Source organism: Mercenaria mercenaria, chromosome 16, assembly GCF_021730395.1.
Source record: "Mercenaria mercenaria strain notata chromosome 16, MADL_Memer_1, whole genome shotgun sequence".
NCBI lineage: Eukaryota > Metazoa > Mollusca > Bivalvia > Venerida > Veneridae > Mercenaria > Mercenaria mercenaria.
In genome coordinates this window covers 18,742,071-18,761,444 of record NC_069376.1, presented here as the reverse complement: position 1 = coordinate 18,761,444, position 19,374 = coordinate 18,742,071, and the positions used below count along the sequence as shown (strand labels likewise).

At 37.1% G+C, this 19,374-nt stretch overlaps 1 protein-coding gene across 11 annotated transcripts in view; it reads left to right on the top strand.

The window, feature by feature from the left end:
• Positions 1-19,374, top strand: part of LOC123540098 (protein argonaute-2-like) — a 55,388-nt gene that overhangs the window by 19,464 nt on the left and 16,550 nt on the right. For 4 of the 11 annotated variants that reach the window (XM_053526264.1, XM_053526255.1, XM_053526254.1 and 1 more), the window contains 5 exons: positions 630-777; positions 3,792-3,863; positions 7,203-7,250; positions 8,124-8,258; positions 16,806-16,939. In XM_053526264.1, the coding sequence (XP_053382239.1) occupies positions 630-777; positions 3,792-3,863; positions 7,203-7,250; positions 8,124-8,258; positions 16,806-16,939 (537 nt within the window). Of the gene's footprint in view, positions 1-629; positions 778-3,791; positions 3,864-7,202; positions 7,251-8,123; positions 8,259-16,338; positions 16,473-16,805; positions 16,940-19,374 lie in introns of all 11 variants that reach the window. The other 7 variants (XM_053526260.1, XM_053526259.1, XM_053526263.1 and 4 more) reach the window with 3 other exon arrangements.

Genomic DNA, 19,374 nt, shown 5'->3' with positions numbered 1-19,374 from the left:
ACCAAACCTTAATTGCTGGCATTTGTAGACCAGTCCAGGAACCACTGAACCTCCTACTAAGGCATACCTATGTTCCTTGTGGCCATTTGACAGAAGGCAAGATTTGTCTACCTCTGATTCTATTAGATCCAGAAATAGTAGTCGAGTTAAATACCAGCCATTCACAACTGAGATATCAGAGGAGATCAGATTTATACTTATACAAGAATGTATATTGTACAGGAGATTATTCTATTGCATTTTAATGAGCATCAAATTTGATGTGCCAAATTTTAGAATATCATCGTTTTTATCCAGTGTAGGTCTACATAAATGTAGGTAAAACTCTTACCAAACATTCTGTTCATACCCATGTATATTGAACGAGTAGGGAGAGACCTGATTAATTCACCTGACATTTTTTTAGCAGACACCAAAGTGACATATAATTATATTTAGAATATACTAATATACATATATTAAAAATACCAACTAGACTAAAGGAAGAATCTTGAATATAGAAATATGATACAGTTTTTTGTCAGCACTGAGAATGTTCGAAGGGCCAGTTAGAAGGGGAAAATCACAATTAAAAACAATTAAAAAACAGGCGAGAATTGCATTGTGATGATTTGAAATTTTTGTTTCAGTTTCCCACTGCAGCTGGATTCAGGGCAGACTGTGGAGTGTACAGTGGCCAGATATTTCCTAGAGAGGTACAAGATGAAGTTGAATTACCCACATCTACCATGTCTACAAGTAGGACAAGAACAAAAACATACATATCTACCCCTTGAAGTAAGCCATCTTAATCCTCTGTTCCTTGATTTTTGGTCAGTTACACTAATGAAGGGGTCTCCGTGGCCAAGTGGTTACGGTTGCTTAATTCAAATCACTTGCCCCGCATCGATGTGGATTCGAGCCTTACTCCGCGACGTTGAATTCTTCATGTGAGGTAGTCATCCAGCTGGCTTACGGAAGGTCGGTGGTTCTACCCAGGTGCCCACTGGTGATGAAATAATGCAGGGAGGGACACCTGGGGTCTTTCTTCACCAACAAAGGGTTGCTTCCTTTGCATCTGAACTCTGACCCATTGTAAATCAGATGAGAAATCACTTGGTGGCGATGATTGTTTAATAAGTAACAAACAGAGCCCAGTTGTTCGAAACTTTAACAGGCGATTAAGCTTACAGTCGATTAACTTTTAGAGTTATATTTGACATTTTAGAAAACTTAGAAAAACAAATGTACGAGTTAAGGATTATGAACACTAAAACGTCTTTACAGTAAAATGAAAACATACTAGTGTTTCCCACCAAGGTTAGCAGGGCTCCGGAAATTTTGGTAACTCAATCGGTCCGAAACGAAAATCCTGACCCCACCCATCGCATTCCCAATATTACATATTTTGTAAAACGTGATAGGGTAAAGAAATAAGCATGTCATGCATTAAAACTGAGTTACCAGTCACCGCGCTTTACCATACGATGAAGACAGTTATTCAGTGTTATGTGTGATCGTTACTTTGTTTAAATTTCGATGTTTTTCCGAGATAATACGAGGCATTGACACCGTGTGCGTAACTAGTCTAAAAGCCAACGCACGTGACTTCGATACCTTATACACGGCAGATACTTTGTGATGTTTCCTCATTCTTTGACGGAATTCTATAAAATACAATGTGTCAAAGTGAGTTACACGACACATATTCTCTGCTAAACAGCCTCAGTATTTAAAGAATACTCTGCCGCGGACCGAATGTGTACGTTATTTGAACGCTGAGATCAAATTTCCCGCATGTATAGTACCAACACGTCACGCGGGTTGGCCACGGATATTTCTTTTCACTTACGTTGTACTTCAGTAAGCAACTACATTTTGTTGTTATATGTGCTCTTCTGATGTAAACAAAATTTCATTTTGAAACGTTTTTTAAAAGACCGATTTGATAAACAGTGCCACTCCAGTTTTCTTTATCATTCGTGGTTGCCCGTCCATTTTTTTCTTTTTTGTACAGTTGGGTTGCAAAGACGATTTTCTGCATTTGTTTCAACAGGAGCCCCAACAAATGAATCATGTAATTTTTTCAAATCAAGTAATTATAAAAATTATTTTTATCGGTTTTCCGTGTGATGTCTCATTAAATCAAAGACCTATAATGTACAATTATAGCCCTTTGATTAAATGCAGCCACCATTTGTTTGTTACCGCAAAGAGCTATAAAAAATAATGTATTTTATACTTCTTTGATTACCGTGATCAAACATAGCCTTTTGAAATAAACCATCCGTCGGATTCTAAATAAAAGAAGTGGATCTCCGTCGAAATGATTTGGATCCAGTCAGAAACGTTAGGAAACCAGTCAAAAATGTTTAATACATCGCAGTCGGCTGTCTGCAAACATTAAAGGATGTGCCGCGCGAGCACTGATTGCGTCACGCGCTAATTACGGACCGATTATCAAAGTGACAATCAGACCGATTGACTTGTTTATTGATTATCTGAAGGTGCGACCAACAATTTCCTACTTGGCAGGTGATCGTGTATTGAGATATCAGACCGAAATTTATACTTTTCTCCATTTTTACGGGACCGATTTTTTTCGTTTTTTCACTTCACGAATCGGTCTGAAAAGTCAAAAATCGGTCCAAAACCGACAAACCGGCAAATTTCCGAAGCCCTGAAGGTTAGTATTTTGAACATATCGCCTCGGTAGCCTAGTGGTAGAGCGTCCGCTTCGAGTGCGGGAGGTCGTGGGTTCGATCCCCGGCCGCGTCATACCAAAGACGTAAAAAATGGTACTAGCAGCTTCCTCGATTGGTGCTCAGCATTAAGGGGATAGTGCTAGGACTGGTCAGCCCGGTGTCAGTATAATGTGACTGGGTGGGGTATCATGCCACGTGTCTACGGCGTGATATTCCAGTGAGGCAGCACTATAAAAATGGGCATTGTGCTCACTGCTACAAAAGTAGACACCGTCGTTTATATGACTGAAAAATTGTTGAAAAAGACGTTAAACCCAAACAAACACACACAGTATTTTGAACTGAAATTTAACAGGCGGTTAGTTTAACAGCCCGTTAATGTTTCGAACAACTGGACCCTGAGCTTTTTATAAGTTTATGAGGAAATAAATGTGAAGAGTTAAGTGTGATATGTAATAGTGGTTTTTGCAGTTGCTAAGTATGTCTTATTACTGTTTATAATAACTTAGCTAAAAGTGAAATGTTAGCCACTCAGTTTGTAGGGTACTAGTTCTGTTCAGAATCTGAATCATAAACATTCCCATACAAAAGATTTTGAGAATGATCCATAAACCTTGAAAATCTAGTACAATAAAATTTAGATTAATCAGTATAAAAACTTGTATAAAGCAGTCAGTCAAGGGAGCCGAGCAAACAGCCTGCTTAAATAAGGGCAGCTGCTTAAGTTGAAATTAAAACATATTGGGAAGTTAATTGACTTGCTGCTTAAGGCAAGTAGCTGCTTAACCCTTACCCTGCTAAATTTCTATAATGAACTTGTCCATCTTTCAATTCGGAGAGTTCCATTAACTGTTAAAAGGGGTCCTTGCCAAAAAGATACTGACTGAATAGCGAACAGTGCAGACTATGATCAGACTGCACGGATGTGCAGGCTGATCTTGGTCTGCACTGGTCGCAAAGGCAGAATCACTTGCTGCCAGCAGGCTAAGGGTTAATAAAGATGGCTGCTTAGACAAGTTCATCTGTTCACTAAAAGCAAAAAACAAAATTCTTTACAATTTTCAAGCATTAGCAGTGTCTGTAAATGTATTTCATTTGTATTTACAGGTGTGCAATGTTGTTGGAGGCCAAAGATGTATAAAGAAGTTAACAGACAACCAGACATCGACCATGATCAAGGTTTCTCAAATAAGTTACCCTTTAATCACAGCACACAAGTGATAGTATATTCCTATATTCTTTTAATTCTTTGATGTGGACACCCTCCGTCCAGTTAGAAAGGTTTTGTACTTCTTTTGGCATAATCTTGGTGTCTTTGGTTTGAAATCCTGATTCGAGATAAAATTCTTTCTCGACGTGTGGATACTTGGGACACTATCCGTCTGTCTTGAAAAATTGAGGTCGCGCTACACAGGTGCTTTACATATGTTCCTGCCCATGCTTAAAGATTTGATGCACATTGAATCTTCTTGCACATTGCTTGATGGCTGACAGAGTTCTGAACTTTGCCATAACCAATGTATATTGAAATGGCCTAAATATACACAATGTGAGTATAGTAACCTTCAGCCTGCTGGCAAGAAGTGATTTTGCCTTTGTGGCCAGTGCAGACCAGGATCAGTCTGCACATTCGTGCAGGCTGATCATGGTCTGCACTGTTCGCTATTCTGTCGGTAAATATTTAGTGAACACTCCTTTGAATAATAAATGCTGTTGCTTAAATTGAATGACAGAGCAGTCAATTGTACTAAATTATCAGGGTTAAGAGACTGTTCCTTTGAAATAATTTATATTTGCTTGGGTCACTTGAGTCATGAGCCTGTGCTTCTATTTACTTGGATTGCTGGGGACATGACTGTTTCAGTGAGTTACTGTATATTTACTTGGGTTGCCAGGCACATGACTTTTGTTTCTGAGAATGAATAGATAATAACTTGGTTCACCCTGGACATGACTTCTGCGTTTCTGTGGATTATTGGATATTAACTTGGGTTTGGGAGGTCCTGTTTCTGTGAGTTAATAGATATTTACTTGTATCACCCTCAACATTCTGCAATTTAATGGATATTAACTGGGTTTGGGCAAGTCAATACTCATTTTCTTTGAGTAAGTGCATATGCACTTGGGTTGCCAGGGTCATGACTGTTTTTCTGTGTGTTAATGGATATTTATTTTGGTTTCTTGGATCATGAATGTGTTTCTGTAATTTGAAAGATATTTTCTTGGGTTGCCAGCAACATAACTCTGTTTTTTTGTGAGTTAATACATATTCTATTGGGTCCCTTGGGACATTTCGTGTTTCTGTGAGTTAACGGATATTTACTTGGGTTGCCGGGGTCATGACTGTAATCTTCACTTACAGGTATAGTGTGACATAGACAGCTAGACGATAAATGCCAGCTAAGAGCTTAGAGTATTTTCTTTACCTTGGATTTTGTTGATTTGGCCAGGTTTTTCGTACTGTAAAAGTTTTACTTCTGAAGGCCTTGTATGTCTGAAGGGAGTTGGAGGGTCAAGGGTCAGAACCAGTTGGCCAGATGCTTGCATAGACACAGTGTCTTTAATACCATTCTCTCTCATTTGTTTCATCTTATGAGGTTTTGAGTTTCTAATACTTAGCAGGTGCTAGCTAGAGCTTCTTGGAATATAAGGAACATAGTGATTCTGCCTGTCAGATTGAAAACATCTCTGTAAACTCGCAGGCAGTTCAAGACAAAAAAAAAAAAGAAAAAAAAAGCAAGACCGATATTTATAACTAGTCATGTTCTCCAAGAAAGTTTTTGACTATTAACTTTGCAATTTAAACATCAAAGTTTAGGAAATCATACGAACAGTTTTTCATGTTGCCCATCAATCATCATATACGAGATAGACCTGTGATAATGCTAACTGATAGACCTGCGATAATGCTAACAGATAGACCTGTGATAATGCTAACGGATAGACCTGTGATAATGCTAATTAGATTGTGTGCTGTGATAATTTGCTTGTTTTTGCTTCTGTTTTTGTGTTGATTTAGTTGTATAGAGGTTCAACATAGCCAGCTGGCTTGCGGATAGTTGATGGTTCTACCCAGGTGCTTGATTCTGCCTGTAGTAATGCTCGGAGGGGAGCCCATTGTCTTCCTCCATCAAAAGCTGGAAAGTCACCATATAAACTTGTGTTTTAGTGATGTTAAGCAAAAAAAAAAAAAAAAACCCACAAGATATTCAACAAACGAAATGCTGAATCAATAATGTAATAAGAAAACAAACTAATTGATTATATATTTTTCTGTAATATTGCTTTGTTATAGAATATTTCGGGGCCTCCGTGGCCGAGTGGTTAGAGTCGTTGACTTCAAACCACTTGCCCCTCATCGATGAGGGTTCGAAACCTCATTTGAGGCGTAGAATTCTTCAAGTGAGGAAGCCATCCAGCTGGCTTACGGAAGGTTGGTGGTTCTACCCAGGTGCCCGCTCGTGATGAAATTATGTACGGAGGGGCACCTGGGGTCTTCCTCCACCATTAAAGCTGGAAAGTCGCCATATGACCTAAAATTGTGTCGGTGCGACGTTAAACCCAACAAAATAAATAAATAAAATATAGAATATTTCAACTTGTTTTTATTGCATCTTTTGAATGTGGTTTATTTTTCTTTTCTGAAACATTCTTCACAGAATATTATTTATAGTAACAAAATTGGTTTTTCTTTCATTGTTAAAAACTGTAGGAGTGGGTATTGTTTGCCTTTGAAATGACCTGTCAATGTAACATCTCTTTTCTTATCAACACTTCAGTAATTAACCAGTGAAAATACAGTTAAAATTTTGATACTTTTTTTCTTTGAAAAAATTCCATGTCTGTATTAAATTTTCAAATTTAACAGTATGTTGTGTTGCACCAAATGGACGTACGGTAGATATCCATGTAATATGTGCAAGCATGTCTGATACAGTTTATATGATAAATGTACTATATACTTTGTATTTTTCAAAAGCACAGTTTTGTGGAAAAAAAGCAACAACATATGACATACAAAATGTTTCTTCTTGTAATAATATAAGAAAGAAACACAAAGAGAAATAATTTTGATAAAATATCTCAGGAATGAGAGAGACACGTGCCTTTTACCTCATTAGTTTTGGTCATACTTTTAAAATTAAAACATGTTTGTTGAAAGAAGAAATCTGAATGTTCAAGTAAATGATGTTGCTTTATATAATATACCAATATTGTTGTAAATTAAACATTGAGCAAATATGCATGAACAAACTGATAAATAAAAGGCAAGGCAAATGAAGAGAATTTGTTTCCTTGCATTAGCCAGGGGAAAAAAAGCATCCCAGATTCGAGCCTGAACTATTGGGAGAAAACTTTTTTATCAGTCCAGAAGAAAAGAGAACCAAACTGAAAATAGTATAGATAATGTTTCTATCAATATATAAGATTTACCTCTGCATGCAAGAGTGCTCAGAAGTGTTAACCACCATAATGTATATGTTTATGTATAGCTAATTGTACGTTAATTAATTGTAGGCAACGGCCAGGTCGGCTCCAGACAGAGAGAAGGAAATCAATAATCTTGTAAGTTGTCTCTAAATCTCAATATTGTGCGGCTGACAAAACAGTCATTTTACGTTTAAATGAACAAAAAATTTCATGTTAGGAAATGAATTGGAGTGATGTTTTTGGATTGAGATTAATGATATCCAGTGCCCATCTTTCATTAGAATATTTTGTCTTTAAATATTTACTTCAAATGTAGAAAATTTTCATCAGATGTATTTAAATTTACTCCATATATAAATTAATGTATATAGAGCTACATAGCACTAGTTTCTTAGAATACTTCCTGTTGTTTAATGGTAGAACACATTTATACTGTATTTAGCTATACAGTTAACACATTTTTACTATCTTAAAACTGCTGCATTGTATTGATTATACACATGAACTTTCATATTTACACAAACTAGATGTAGTAATTGTCATATCTTCAGATATGAAATTTGGGTTTTTTATACCTTTAAATTTTGTGGAATGAGTAAGTGGCATCAAATTACACTGTCAGAGTGGTGAGTATACATAACCCTTTGGAGCTATCTTACAGGCTTTGACATGTATTATCTTATGGTGTCCTTTTGAAGATACATCTTACTGTATGTCTGTGGCCGAATCGTGAAGGTCACTGACATAGAATACTTGCTCCTGACTAATATCAGTTGGAAACCTCCTTGGGGTGTAAGATTCTTCATGTGAGGAAGTCAACCAACTGGCTTATGGAAGGTCAGTGGTTCTACTCAGGTGGCTTCTCGTGATGAAATAATGCACGGAGGTGCACCTGTGGTCTTCCTATACCATCAAAGCTGGAAAGTCACCGTATGAGCTATAATTGTGTAGGTGCGACGTTAAGCCCAACAGAATAACAAAATAATTGTTACTTGTTTCTTTGTGTAGGTACGTAAAGCAAACTTCAACTCAGACCCATACCTCCAGACGTTTGGCATCAGTATTATACCACAGATGGTGGACGTTCATGGCCGAGTCTTGAACCCACCAAAAATCCAGTACGGAGGAAGGGTAGGTTTAAATGTAAATATTGAAATAGTAACTTTATTAGCAGCTAAGGATTTTCTTTGATAATGAGATGGTAATTTTTATGTGAAACCAGAGCTTGAATTTAGCACTTGTATGCTAAAGTGGAAAATGAAAAAATGCAGGTAATATTTCCCTACATGTGCAGACTTTTGCAAGGGCAAAAATTGAAACGGAAATTCATTCCTTCAGCTTCAAGATTTCGATCTGCTTTTAATAGGAATTAATTGATGGTGTTTACAAAGTGGCAGTTCGATGACTTTTTTAACCAGTGTGCATACTGTTTGACTGGTTTGAAGATTTTAATCAAATGGTGATATCTAAAGTTTTTGATTACAGTCTTAATTTCTTTTTGACTTGGAAAAATGTCAGTGAAAAAAAATGACCAGGAGTATGAATTTCTGTCAAAAATGTTGGAACAATACTGCAGTAAAGTCGTTACCTTGCAGATTGAAATTTCTGGTACTAGCTAGACCGCAAGTAGAATATTCTAACCCTGTAAACCGGGGTTAAAGGTCATGCAGTGTTTCCTGTAGAAATTATGAAGGCATGTTGCAAAATGTTTGTAAATGTTACAGGTGGTGAATTTCATTTTTAGCTCATCTGATTTTTTGAAAAAAAATGATGAGTTATTGTCATCACTTGAGCGGTTGTCGGCGTCGGCGTTGCTTGGTTAAGTTTTATGTTTAGGTCAGCTTTTCTCCTAAACTATCAAAGCTATTGCTTTGAAACTTGGAATACTTGTTCACCATCATAAGCTGACCCTGTATAGCAAGAAACATAACTCCATCTTTTATTTTGCAAGATTTATGGCCCCTTTTGTACTTAGAAAATATCAGATTTCTTGGTTAAGTTTTATGTTTAGGTCAACTTTTCTCCTAAACTATCAAAGCTATTGCTTTGAAACTTGGAATACTTGTTCACCATCATAAGCAGACCCTGTACATCAAGAAACATAACTCCATCTTGCTTTTTGCAAGAATTATTGCCCCTTTTGGACTTAGAAAATCAGTTTTTTTGGTTAAATTTTATGTTTAGGTCAACTTTTATCCTAAACTATCAAAGCTATTGCTTTAAAACTTGCACCAGTTTTTCACCATCATAAGTGGACCCTGTACAGCAAGAAACATAACTCCATCCTGCTTTTTGCAAGAATGATGGCCCCTTTTGGACTTAGAAAATATCAGATTTCTTGGTTAAGTTTTATGTTTAGGTCAACTTTTTCTCTTAAACCATCAAAGCTATTGCTTTAAAACTTGCAACTGTTGTTCACCATCATAAGCTGACCCTGTAAAGCAAGCAACATAACTCCATCCTGCTTTTTGCAATAATTATTGCCCCTTTTGGACTTAGAAAAATCATTTTCTTGGTTGAATATTATGTTTAAGTCAACTTTTCTCATAAACTATCAAAGCTATTGCTTTAAAACTTGCAACAGTTTTTCACCATCATAAGTGGACACTGTACATCAAGAAACATAACTCTATCCTGCTTTTTGCAAGAATGATGGCCCTTTTTAGACTTAGAAAATCATGGGTAGGACAATATTTCTATTATACAAAAAAAATCAGATGAGCGTCAGCACCCGCAAGGCGGTGCTCTTGTTTATGCTGTAATGTCGGAAAATTTTGGTTACCAAAATTTATAAGATAAAGCTTAATGCAGAAAAATGTTCATTAAGAAGACCTGTTGCCTTCAACTTTTCCCCAAAAAACTATAGGAGCTACAGCTTTGAAAGTTTTCACACTTGTTTATCATCGTTAGAACAGTAAGTAAACCAAGAGCCATAAATGTAACATGCATTCTGTCAGAATTATGGCCCTTTTTTATCCCCCCGCCAAAGGCGAAGGGGATATTAGAAATGCTCTCCGTGCGTGCGTGCGTGCGTCCGCAACGATCTTTGTCCGGAGCATAACTCCAAAAGTACTGGAGGGATTTTCTTCAAACTTCATACACTGATAGAACACATTGGGAGGAAGTGCAGTGTGCAAGAACAATAACTCCACCTTGCCTATTTTTTGAGTTATTCCCCTTTATCATATTTTCTTAAACAATTTTGTCCGGAGCATAACTCCAAAAGTACTGGAGGGATTTTCTTCAGACTTCATACACTGATAGAACACATTGGGAGGAAGTGCAGTGTGCAAGAACAATAACTCTACCTTGCCTATTTTTTGAGTTATTCCCCTTCACATATTTTCTTAAAAAATTTTGTCTGGAGCATAACTCCAGAAGTACTGGAGGGATTTCCTTCAAACTTCATACACTGATAGAACACATTAGGAGGAAGTGCAGTGTGCAAGAACAATAACTCTACCCTGCCTATTTTTTGAGTTATTCCCCTTTATCATATTTTCTTTAAAAAATTTGTCCAGAGCATAACTCCAAAAGTACTGGAGGGATTTGCTTCAAACTTCATACACTGATAGAACACATTAGGAGGAAGTGCAGTGTGCAAGAACAATAACTCTACCTTGCCTACTTTTTGAGTTATTCCCCTTTATCATATTTTCTTAAAAAAAGATGTCTGCAGCATATCTTTTTCCTGCATGGAGGGATTTTGATATATCTTGGCACAAATGTTCACCACCACAAGATGGAGTGTCGTGCGCAAGAACCAAGTCCCTAGTTCCAAGGTCAAGGTCACACTGAGAGGTCAAAGGATACAAGAATGAAAACCTTGTCCGGAGCACTTCTTCTTCATGCATAGAGGGATTTTGATATAACTTGGCACAAATGTTCACCACCGCAAGACAGAGTGTCGTGCGCAAGATCCAGGTCCCTAGGTCTAAGGTCAAGGACACACTTAGAGGCCAAAGGTCAGATACAAGAATGACTTTGTCCGAAGCATTTCTTCTTCATGCATGGAGGGATTTTGATGTAACTTGGCACAATTATACACCATCATGAGACGAAGTGTCATGCGCAGTTCCCTTTTTAGCTCATCTGATTTTTTGAAAAAAAATGATGAGTTATTGTCATCACTTGAGCGGTTGTCGGCGTCTGCGTCGGCGTTGCCTGGTTAAGTTTTATGTTTAGGTCAGCTTTTCTCCTAAACTATCAAAGCTATTGCTTTGAAACTTGGAAGACTTGTTCACCATCATAAGCTGACCCTGTATAGCAAGAAACATAACTCCATCTTGCTTTTTGCAAGATTTATGGCCCCTTTTGTACTTAGAAAATATCAGATTTCTTGGTTAAGTTTTATGTTTAGGTCAACTTTTCTCCTAAACTATCAAAGCTATTGCTTTGAAACTTGGAATACTTGTTCACCATCATAAGCAGACCCTGTACATCAAGAAACATAACTCCATCTTGCTTTTTGCAAGAATTATTGCCCCTTTTGGACTTAGAAAATCAGTTTTCTTGGTTAAGTTTATGTTTAGGTCAACTTTTCTCCTAAACTATCAAAGCTATTGCTTTGAAACTTGCAACACTTGTTCACCATCATAAGCTGACCCTGTACAGCAAGAAACATAACTCCATCCTGCTTTTTGCAAGATTTATGGCCCCTTTTGGACTTAGAAAATATCAGATTTCTTGGTTAAGTTTTATGTTTAGGTCAACTTTTTCTCTTAAACTATCAAAGCTATTGCTTTGAAACTTGCAACACTTGTTCACCATCATAAGCTGACCCTGTACAGCAAGCAACATAACTCCATCCTGCTTTTTGCAATAATTATTGCCCCTTTTGGACTTAGAAAATCATTTTCTTGGTTGAGTATTATGTTTAAGTCAACTTTTCTCATAAACTATCAAAGCTATTGCTTTAAAACTTGCAACAGTTTTTCACAATCATAATTGGACACTGTACATCAAGAAACATAACTCTATCCTGCTTTTTGCAAGAATGATGATCCTTTTTAGACTTAGAAAATCATGGGTAGGACAATATTTCTATTATACAAAAAAAATCAGGTGAGCGTCAGCACCCGCAAGGCGGTGCTCTTGTTTAGAATTACTTCCCTTTGTTGTTACTTTAAATAGCTTTTATTGTAACTTTTTCATTACTAGTCGTAGGAAAAAATCGAGACCACTTTTCAGTAGTACAACATGCATGCTACATCCAATTTTGAGGTGTATTTTGACCAATCTCTACCTAGTAAAGATTTTTGTGTGGAGTTACAATTTTTTTTTGTTTTTTAAAGATTAACTTCCATTAGTTGTTACTATAAATAACTTATGTTGTAACATTTTTATAATTGACCACAGGGAAAAAACAAGACCACTTTTCTGTGGTACAACCTGGATGTTACTTTCCAATTTTAGGTGTATTTTAAGACATCTCTACCTGGTAAGGAGTTTTTTTGTGGACTTAGAAAAACAAAAGACTTACAATGATTACTAAACAACCACAAAATTAAAATTCCATTTGCAAATACAGCTGCTAGAGTAAAGAAATTTGCTGTGACGGGCATATATTGTGACATTCTGGCACTCTTTTTCCCTGTTAGCTTTCCATTCCTTCTTTTTACAGTAGCCATATAGAAAAACATCATACAGCTATACTGTTCATGAAAATTAATAAAATTTAGCAGTAAACCACTTCACCACTGAATAATTCTTTCCTCCACATCTTTAAAACCCGTGATGTGGACCACAACTAAACAGTTTTTCAAAGCTTCTCCCCAAAAAAAAAAAAATACTTTCAGACACAAACTTACCAGGAACTTTAGCCTTCAATTATTATATGCCCGGCGGGGGGATTGGCCATGTCTAACATGGCTCTTGTTGTACTTAGAAAGTCAGTATTTCTTGGTTGTTTTTTGTTTAAGTTCACTTTTCTGGAATACCTATACTATATCTCTTTTCTTAAATATTGTTGGCACCCGCAGGAGGTGCCTCTTGTCAGGCTTTCTAAGAAAGTAGTAGATGTTTCAGCGAAAACTTTGGTTGGAAAACCTGGGTTTTCATGGTCCAGCAGCACCCCCAGAAATGGGTAATACTGAACAGTATAACTTTGCAGGCTTTCCAAGACAGTAATAGATAATCAGGTTTCGGATTTTAGTGGGAAAAACCAGACTTTGCAAGTTCTAGATGAGATGCAATACACACTTAAAGTTTATGTAATACACATACATGATCCATGTTTCTGGTTTATGATGTTTAAGATGCATCCGCGCAGTCTGGTCAGGATCCATGCTGTTCGCTTACAGTTTCTCTAATTGCTATAGGCTCTGAAGGCGAACAGCATGGATCCTGACCAGACTGCGCAGATGCGCAGGCTGGTCTGGATCCATGCTGGTCGCAAAGCCACTATGTTGGTTTTCTCATGGCACAGCTCATATGTAAAAAAAGAAAAATGGTGCCATTCTCAAGAAGTTATGATATCATTAAGATTTTTGCATTCTACAAAGTAATGCTTTGCCATACAAATGTACTTGTATAAGCGTGTTTTTGGAGACATTATCATAATATATCCATTTATTGTGAAATTGCAGGCAGCAAAGAGTTGTGTGGACATGATTTCTATAAACAGTTGCATGGTATTATTTAAGTGTTTGTTGCCCGAAAGTTTGACCCTTCACTACAATACTTTCTTTAAATATTTGTACATTGTATTATTATAGTCCCAGATACAAAGTATAGTAGGGATATATTGTCTTTCGGTCTGTCCATTCGTAAGTCGTTTCCAGATTCATATGTCCTGAAAAATTTGATAGATTTTCAAGTAATTGCATGTAAACCTTCATCACTTATGATAATACAATCAAAATCAGGCATGACCCAGGTCACTACAACAAAGGTCAAGGTCACACTAGTCTTTGGCTTCAGAGGTGACATACATGTAGCTGCACCCTATCCTCTAAACCACAGGAAAGATTTTCATAAAACTAGTTGTAAATTGTTGATTGCATCAGTTTTGTACTGGTATAGAATCCAGGAACACTTGTTAGGTTAACTGCCCACCGTTACATAACTGAAATACTGTTGAAAAATGGCTTTAAACCCAAAACAAACAAACAAAGCTTCAGGATGAATCCGATGATGTGTAGTGCAGAGGGTGCAAACTTAATACACTAGATCCAAGGTCAAGGGGGCCTCCGTGGCCGAGTGGTTAGAGTCGTTGACTTCAAACCATTTGCCCCTCATCGATGTGGGTTCGAAACCTCATTTGAGGCGTAGAATTCTTCACGTGAGGAAGCCATCCAGCTGGCTTACGGAAGGTCGGTGGTTCTACCCAGGTGCCTGCTCGTGATGAAATTATATACGGAGGGGCACCTGGGGTCTTCCTCCACCATTAAAGCTGGAAAGTCGCCATATGACCTAAAATTGTGTCGGTGCGACGTTAAACCCAACAAAATAAATAAATAAGATCCAAGGTCAAGGTCTTACTTGGAGGTTAAAGGTCATGATGACAACATTTTACTTAACCTGAACAGAAGCAGCATCTAGGGGTATTACTCACCTTCAATAATAGCTCTAGTTGTGTGTGATAATCAAAATGGCAGCGTTATGATCCTTCAGCTGTCTGGTCATTGTGCACTTATACATGTGATTTCATGATGAGGGGACATTTAAGCATTTAAGCAATTTGTCTTATTTTAGATAGTTTAAGACTAATATCATATACAAGGACAAATGTTAACATAAAACATAGCATGTTGTATAAAATAGGGTTTTATATGATATTCATTGAGAAACAGTTTTACCAAAACAAAAAACACACAAAAGTGTGTTTTAAGTTCAACATGTACATTTTTGCAGCACTAACACAGGTATTATTCAAGCCTTTGGGTTTCGGCTTGGATTTATAGCTTTTAAACTTGCATGGGCTTTTACTTGGTGTCTTTTACTGTGTGGCTTTAGCGTCATCATTAGCTCTGAGAAGTCATACATAGCATATTTTTAAAATGCATTAACCGATAAAGCATTAGGTTGTTCTTTTTTTATCGTGCCAGTCATGATGGGAGGTAGTAGGGAATTGCCCTCAGTAGGAAATGTCTACAGAAATTGTCTTTTCTTTAATTTGAGCGTTTTTTAGCGAATTTTCTCAAAGCTCTGTCAGGATGTTTATAAGCATAATAATGTGACCTTGCTTGATAACCAGTCTCTCTGGAGTTACTGTGCTTGTTTAAAAATGGTTTGTTCTTTAATACATTCTGGAGAATGATAAGGGCTTTGCTCTGCTGAGTTATGGTTCATTGCAGTTGTATGGTATATATGGAGGTAATGCTACCATCCCTTTAGATCTGTGCCCCAAGTTATAAAACAAAGAGTTTGCAGATCAGTCTGAAAACTCCTACATCTGATTGGTTAATTCTGAGCTCTGTTTTGAAATTGACCAATGGCAAGGCTTCATTTTGAGACTGGTTTATAACCTTAGAATCAGGTTGAATGTTTAGGATGAAAAAGCACTGGAAATGAATTTTTCTTATATTTTCCAGTTAGAGATAAAGTAAAGATAAGATCAGATGTATTTATTTATATGAATCTTACCTCTAACCTCCAGTCAAATAGAAGACTACCACTTAGAAAATTAACAAGTCCACACCAAAATTTGATGTCACAGACTACCTATAGGATGCATCTGCTATTTTGGAACTAGTAACAAGAGAAAGATGCTCTGAGGGAACCAGCATTTATGTATTTTTATCATCTTTATTGTTCATTCATTGGCACATATATGCTACATGCTTCAAGTTGGTTTGGTTCATCATATATCACATAATCTGTATGCTACTATTTTTAGACCATATTTTTCATACTTTCAGTGGGTGTGGTACAGTATATCTCATGTGGTCTGTATTTTACTATTTTTAGACCATTTTCTACATACTTTTTTAGCCGATGCTCTACAGCTGATATCACTCACATGTTACTAACTTGAACCATATACTACCCTTAGAGTGGATGTGGTACAGCTTATAACACATGACCTATATGTTACTATTTTTGGACCATATCCTACATACTTTGAGTGGGTGTGTAACATCTGATATCACATGTTACTATTTTTAAAACCATAGATAGCTGTAGTACATACTACATGCTACTATTTTTAGACCATATCCTTCATACTTTGAGTGGGTGTGGTACAGCTGATATCACATGACCTATATGTTACTATTTTTAGACCAAGGCACAAGCCATTCCCAATCAAGGTGTGTGGGATATGAGAGGCAAGCAGTTCTACAGTGGTGTAGAGATACGTGTGTGGGCTATAGCATGCTTTGCACCGCAGAGAACCGTCCGAGAAGATGCTCTAAGGTGTGTGCTGGTTGGTAGGAGTAGATAGTAGTGCTGGATCTTTGAAGCTTACACTGTTGCAAAGTTCATTCCTGAATGTTTCTGTAAAACTACATTCAGATTTGACTTCGAAAACTTGCGAAAAATACAGTATTTAAGAAAGAATATTGCTATATCTTGTTGATTTCTGTGCACAAAATTTTGGCCATTTTTTCAGACTGATTTTATGCTTTATTGGCAAGGGAAGAAATCCGTATTATAGAAAGCTATAGGGAAAGAATTATTGCAACACTTTAAGCTTAGCAGACTATGTGTTGTAAGTATTACAGAGTAAAACTTGTACATTTTCTGTAGACAAAGTCACAAGTCCTACCGATGGACGGTGTGTGGGACATGCGTGGCAAACAGTTCTACAATGGTATAGAGATACGTGTATGGGCAATAGCCTGCTTCGCTCCTCAGCGAGCCGTGCGGGAAGACGCTCTCAGGTTGGTATAACCTAGCGTGCCCCCCGAATGCTTGCTTGGCACTGATTTGTTACATTGATTATAAAAATGTTTTGTGAACTTTTGTGCCTCCTAGTGTGGTTTCCTGTCAGGCATGTTATGACCCGTTGTTCAGTGAAAATTGTAACTGTGATAATTACATATTTTTAGGTGTTAACATATATTTTCCACAAAAAAAGTATGAGATCTTAAATGAAATAGAAATTTTTAAAAGCTTGGTTTGAAGAAAAGTTCAGTAGAATGTCTGTGGCAGTACTTGAAATTAAGGATTCCTTTCGTCTAAAAGCTTTTTTTAGCTCACCTGTCACATAGTGACAAGGTGAGCTTTTGTGATCACTCTTCGTCTGTCGTCCGTCTTCTGTGCGTCCGTGTGTGCGTCAACAATTTCTTGTCTGCACGATAGTGGTTTCATTTATGATTTAATTTTAACAAAACTTGTACACAACTTGTATCACCATAAGATCTTGGTTCCTTTCTTGAACTGGCCAGATCCCATTATGGGTTTCAGAGTTACGGCCCCTGAAAGGGCCAAAATTAGCTATTTGACCTTGTCTGCACAATAGCAGCTTTATTTATGATTTGATTTTTACCAAACTTGCACACAACTTGTATCACCATAAGATCTTGGGTCCTTCTTTGAACTGGCCAGATTCCATTATGGGTTCCAGAGTTATGGCCCCTGAAAGGGCCAAAATTAGCTATTTTGACCTTGTCTGCACAATAGCAGCTTTATTTATGATTTTATTTTAACCAAACTTGCACACAACTTGTATCACCATAAGATCTTGGTTCCTTTCTTGAACTGGCAAGATTCCTTTATATGTTCTAGAGTTTGGCCCCTTAAAGGGCCAAAATTAGCTATTTTGACCTTGTCTGCACAATAGCAGCTTCATTTATGATTTGAATTTAATCAAACTTGCACAAAACTTGTGTCACTATAAGATCTCAGTTCCTTTCTTGAACGGGCTAGATCCCATAACGGGTTCCAGAGTTATGGCCTCTGAAAGGGCCAAAATTAGCTATTTTGACCTTGTCTGCACAATAGCAGCTTCATTTATGATGTGATTTTAACCAAACTTGCACACAACTTGTATCACCACAAGGTCTTGGTTCCTTTCTTGAACTGGCCAAATTCCACCATGGGTTCCAGAGTTATGGCCCCTTAAAGGTCAAAATTGGCCATTTTGGCTTTTGCAACCTTATAGAGACTTCATTTATGGTTTTATTTGATACAAACTTCCAAAATATCTTCAACAACAATAAATCTTAGATTCCATGACAAATCAGATCCAATCGTAGGTTCCAGTTATTTTATATCTGATTACCTCCCCTGATTGTAATCAAAATGGATTTAAATCAGTAAGTACTTATAGGACTTATTTGAAATTTCATTATTGTCATTAGTTGGACTGAGACAATCAGGGTAGATAACTATGGACTGATTTCATGTCAAATTACCTCCCTTTATTTCAAATTAAAATGGGTATATCTCTGTAACTAATGAAGATACTGATCTGAAATTTCATTTATGTCAGCAGATGTATTTGGCAGTGCCTTCTTTTGTTCACTTACAATATTTATGTTTTTAATTACTTCCCTTTTACATTACTATAAATAGCTTATTTTTAGTAACTTTTTTATTATTGGCCGTAGGGAAAAACCGAGACCACTTTTCTGTGGTACAACATGGATGGTACCTCCAATTTTTAGGTGCATTTTGACATATCTGTACCTTGTAAGAATTGTTTTTTCATTTTGGTTAAATTTCTTCCCTTTGTTGTTCCTGTCCTTTGGACTTAAATATTTTTACTGAGGACCTTCTTGTCCTCAAGTGCAATGATAACAGGTGAGCGATATAGGGCCATCATGGCCCTCTTGTATATATTTATAAGTTTTTACTTGTTTTTAATTATTTACAAGGTTACAAATAATTTGTCAGTGTGTGGGGTGGGGGCTAAGTGAGTCTGAGTGGTTACGGTCACTGGCATAAAATCACTTACCCCGCACCAATATGTGTTTGAAACCTTGCTCTGGGCGTTGAATTCTTCATGTAAGGAAGCCATCCAGCTGGCTTATGGAAGGTTGGTGGTTCTACCCAGGTGCCCGCCCATGATGTAATCATGCACAAAGGGGCACCTGGGGTCATCAAAAGCTGGAAAATCACCGTATGACCTGTAATTGTGTCAGTATGATGTGAAACCCAACAAAAAAAAAGTGAGAGCTGACTAAAGAGGTAAAACAAATAAAACAGTATATGAGACGCGTCATGAAAAAACAAACATAGGGCGTTTGCGACCAGCTTGGATCCAGACCAGCCTGCGCATCCGCACAGTCTGGTCAGGATCCATGCTGTTCGCTGACGGTTTCTCTAATTGCTATAGGCATTGAAAGCAAACAGCATGGATCCTGACCAGACT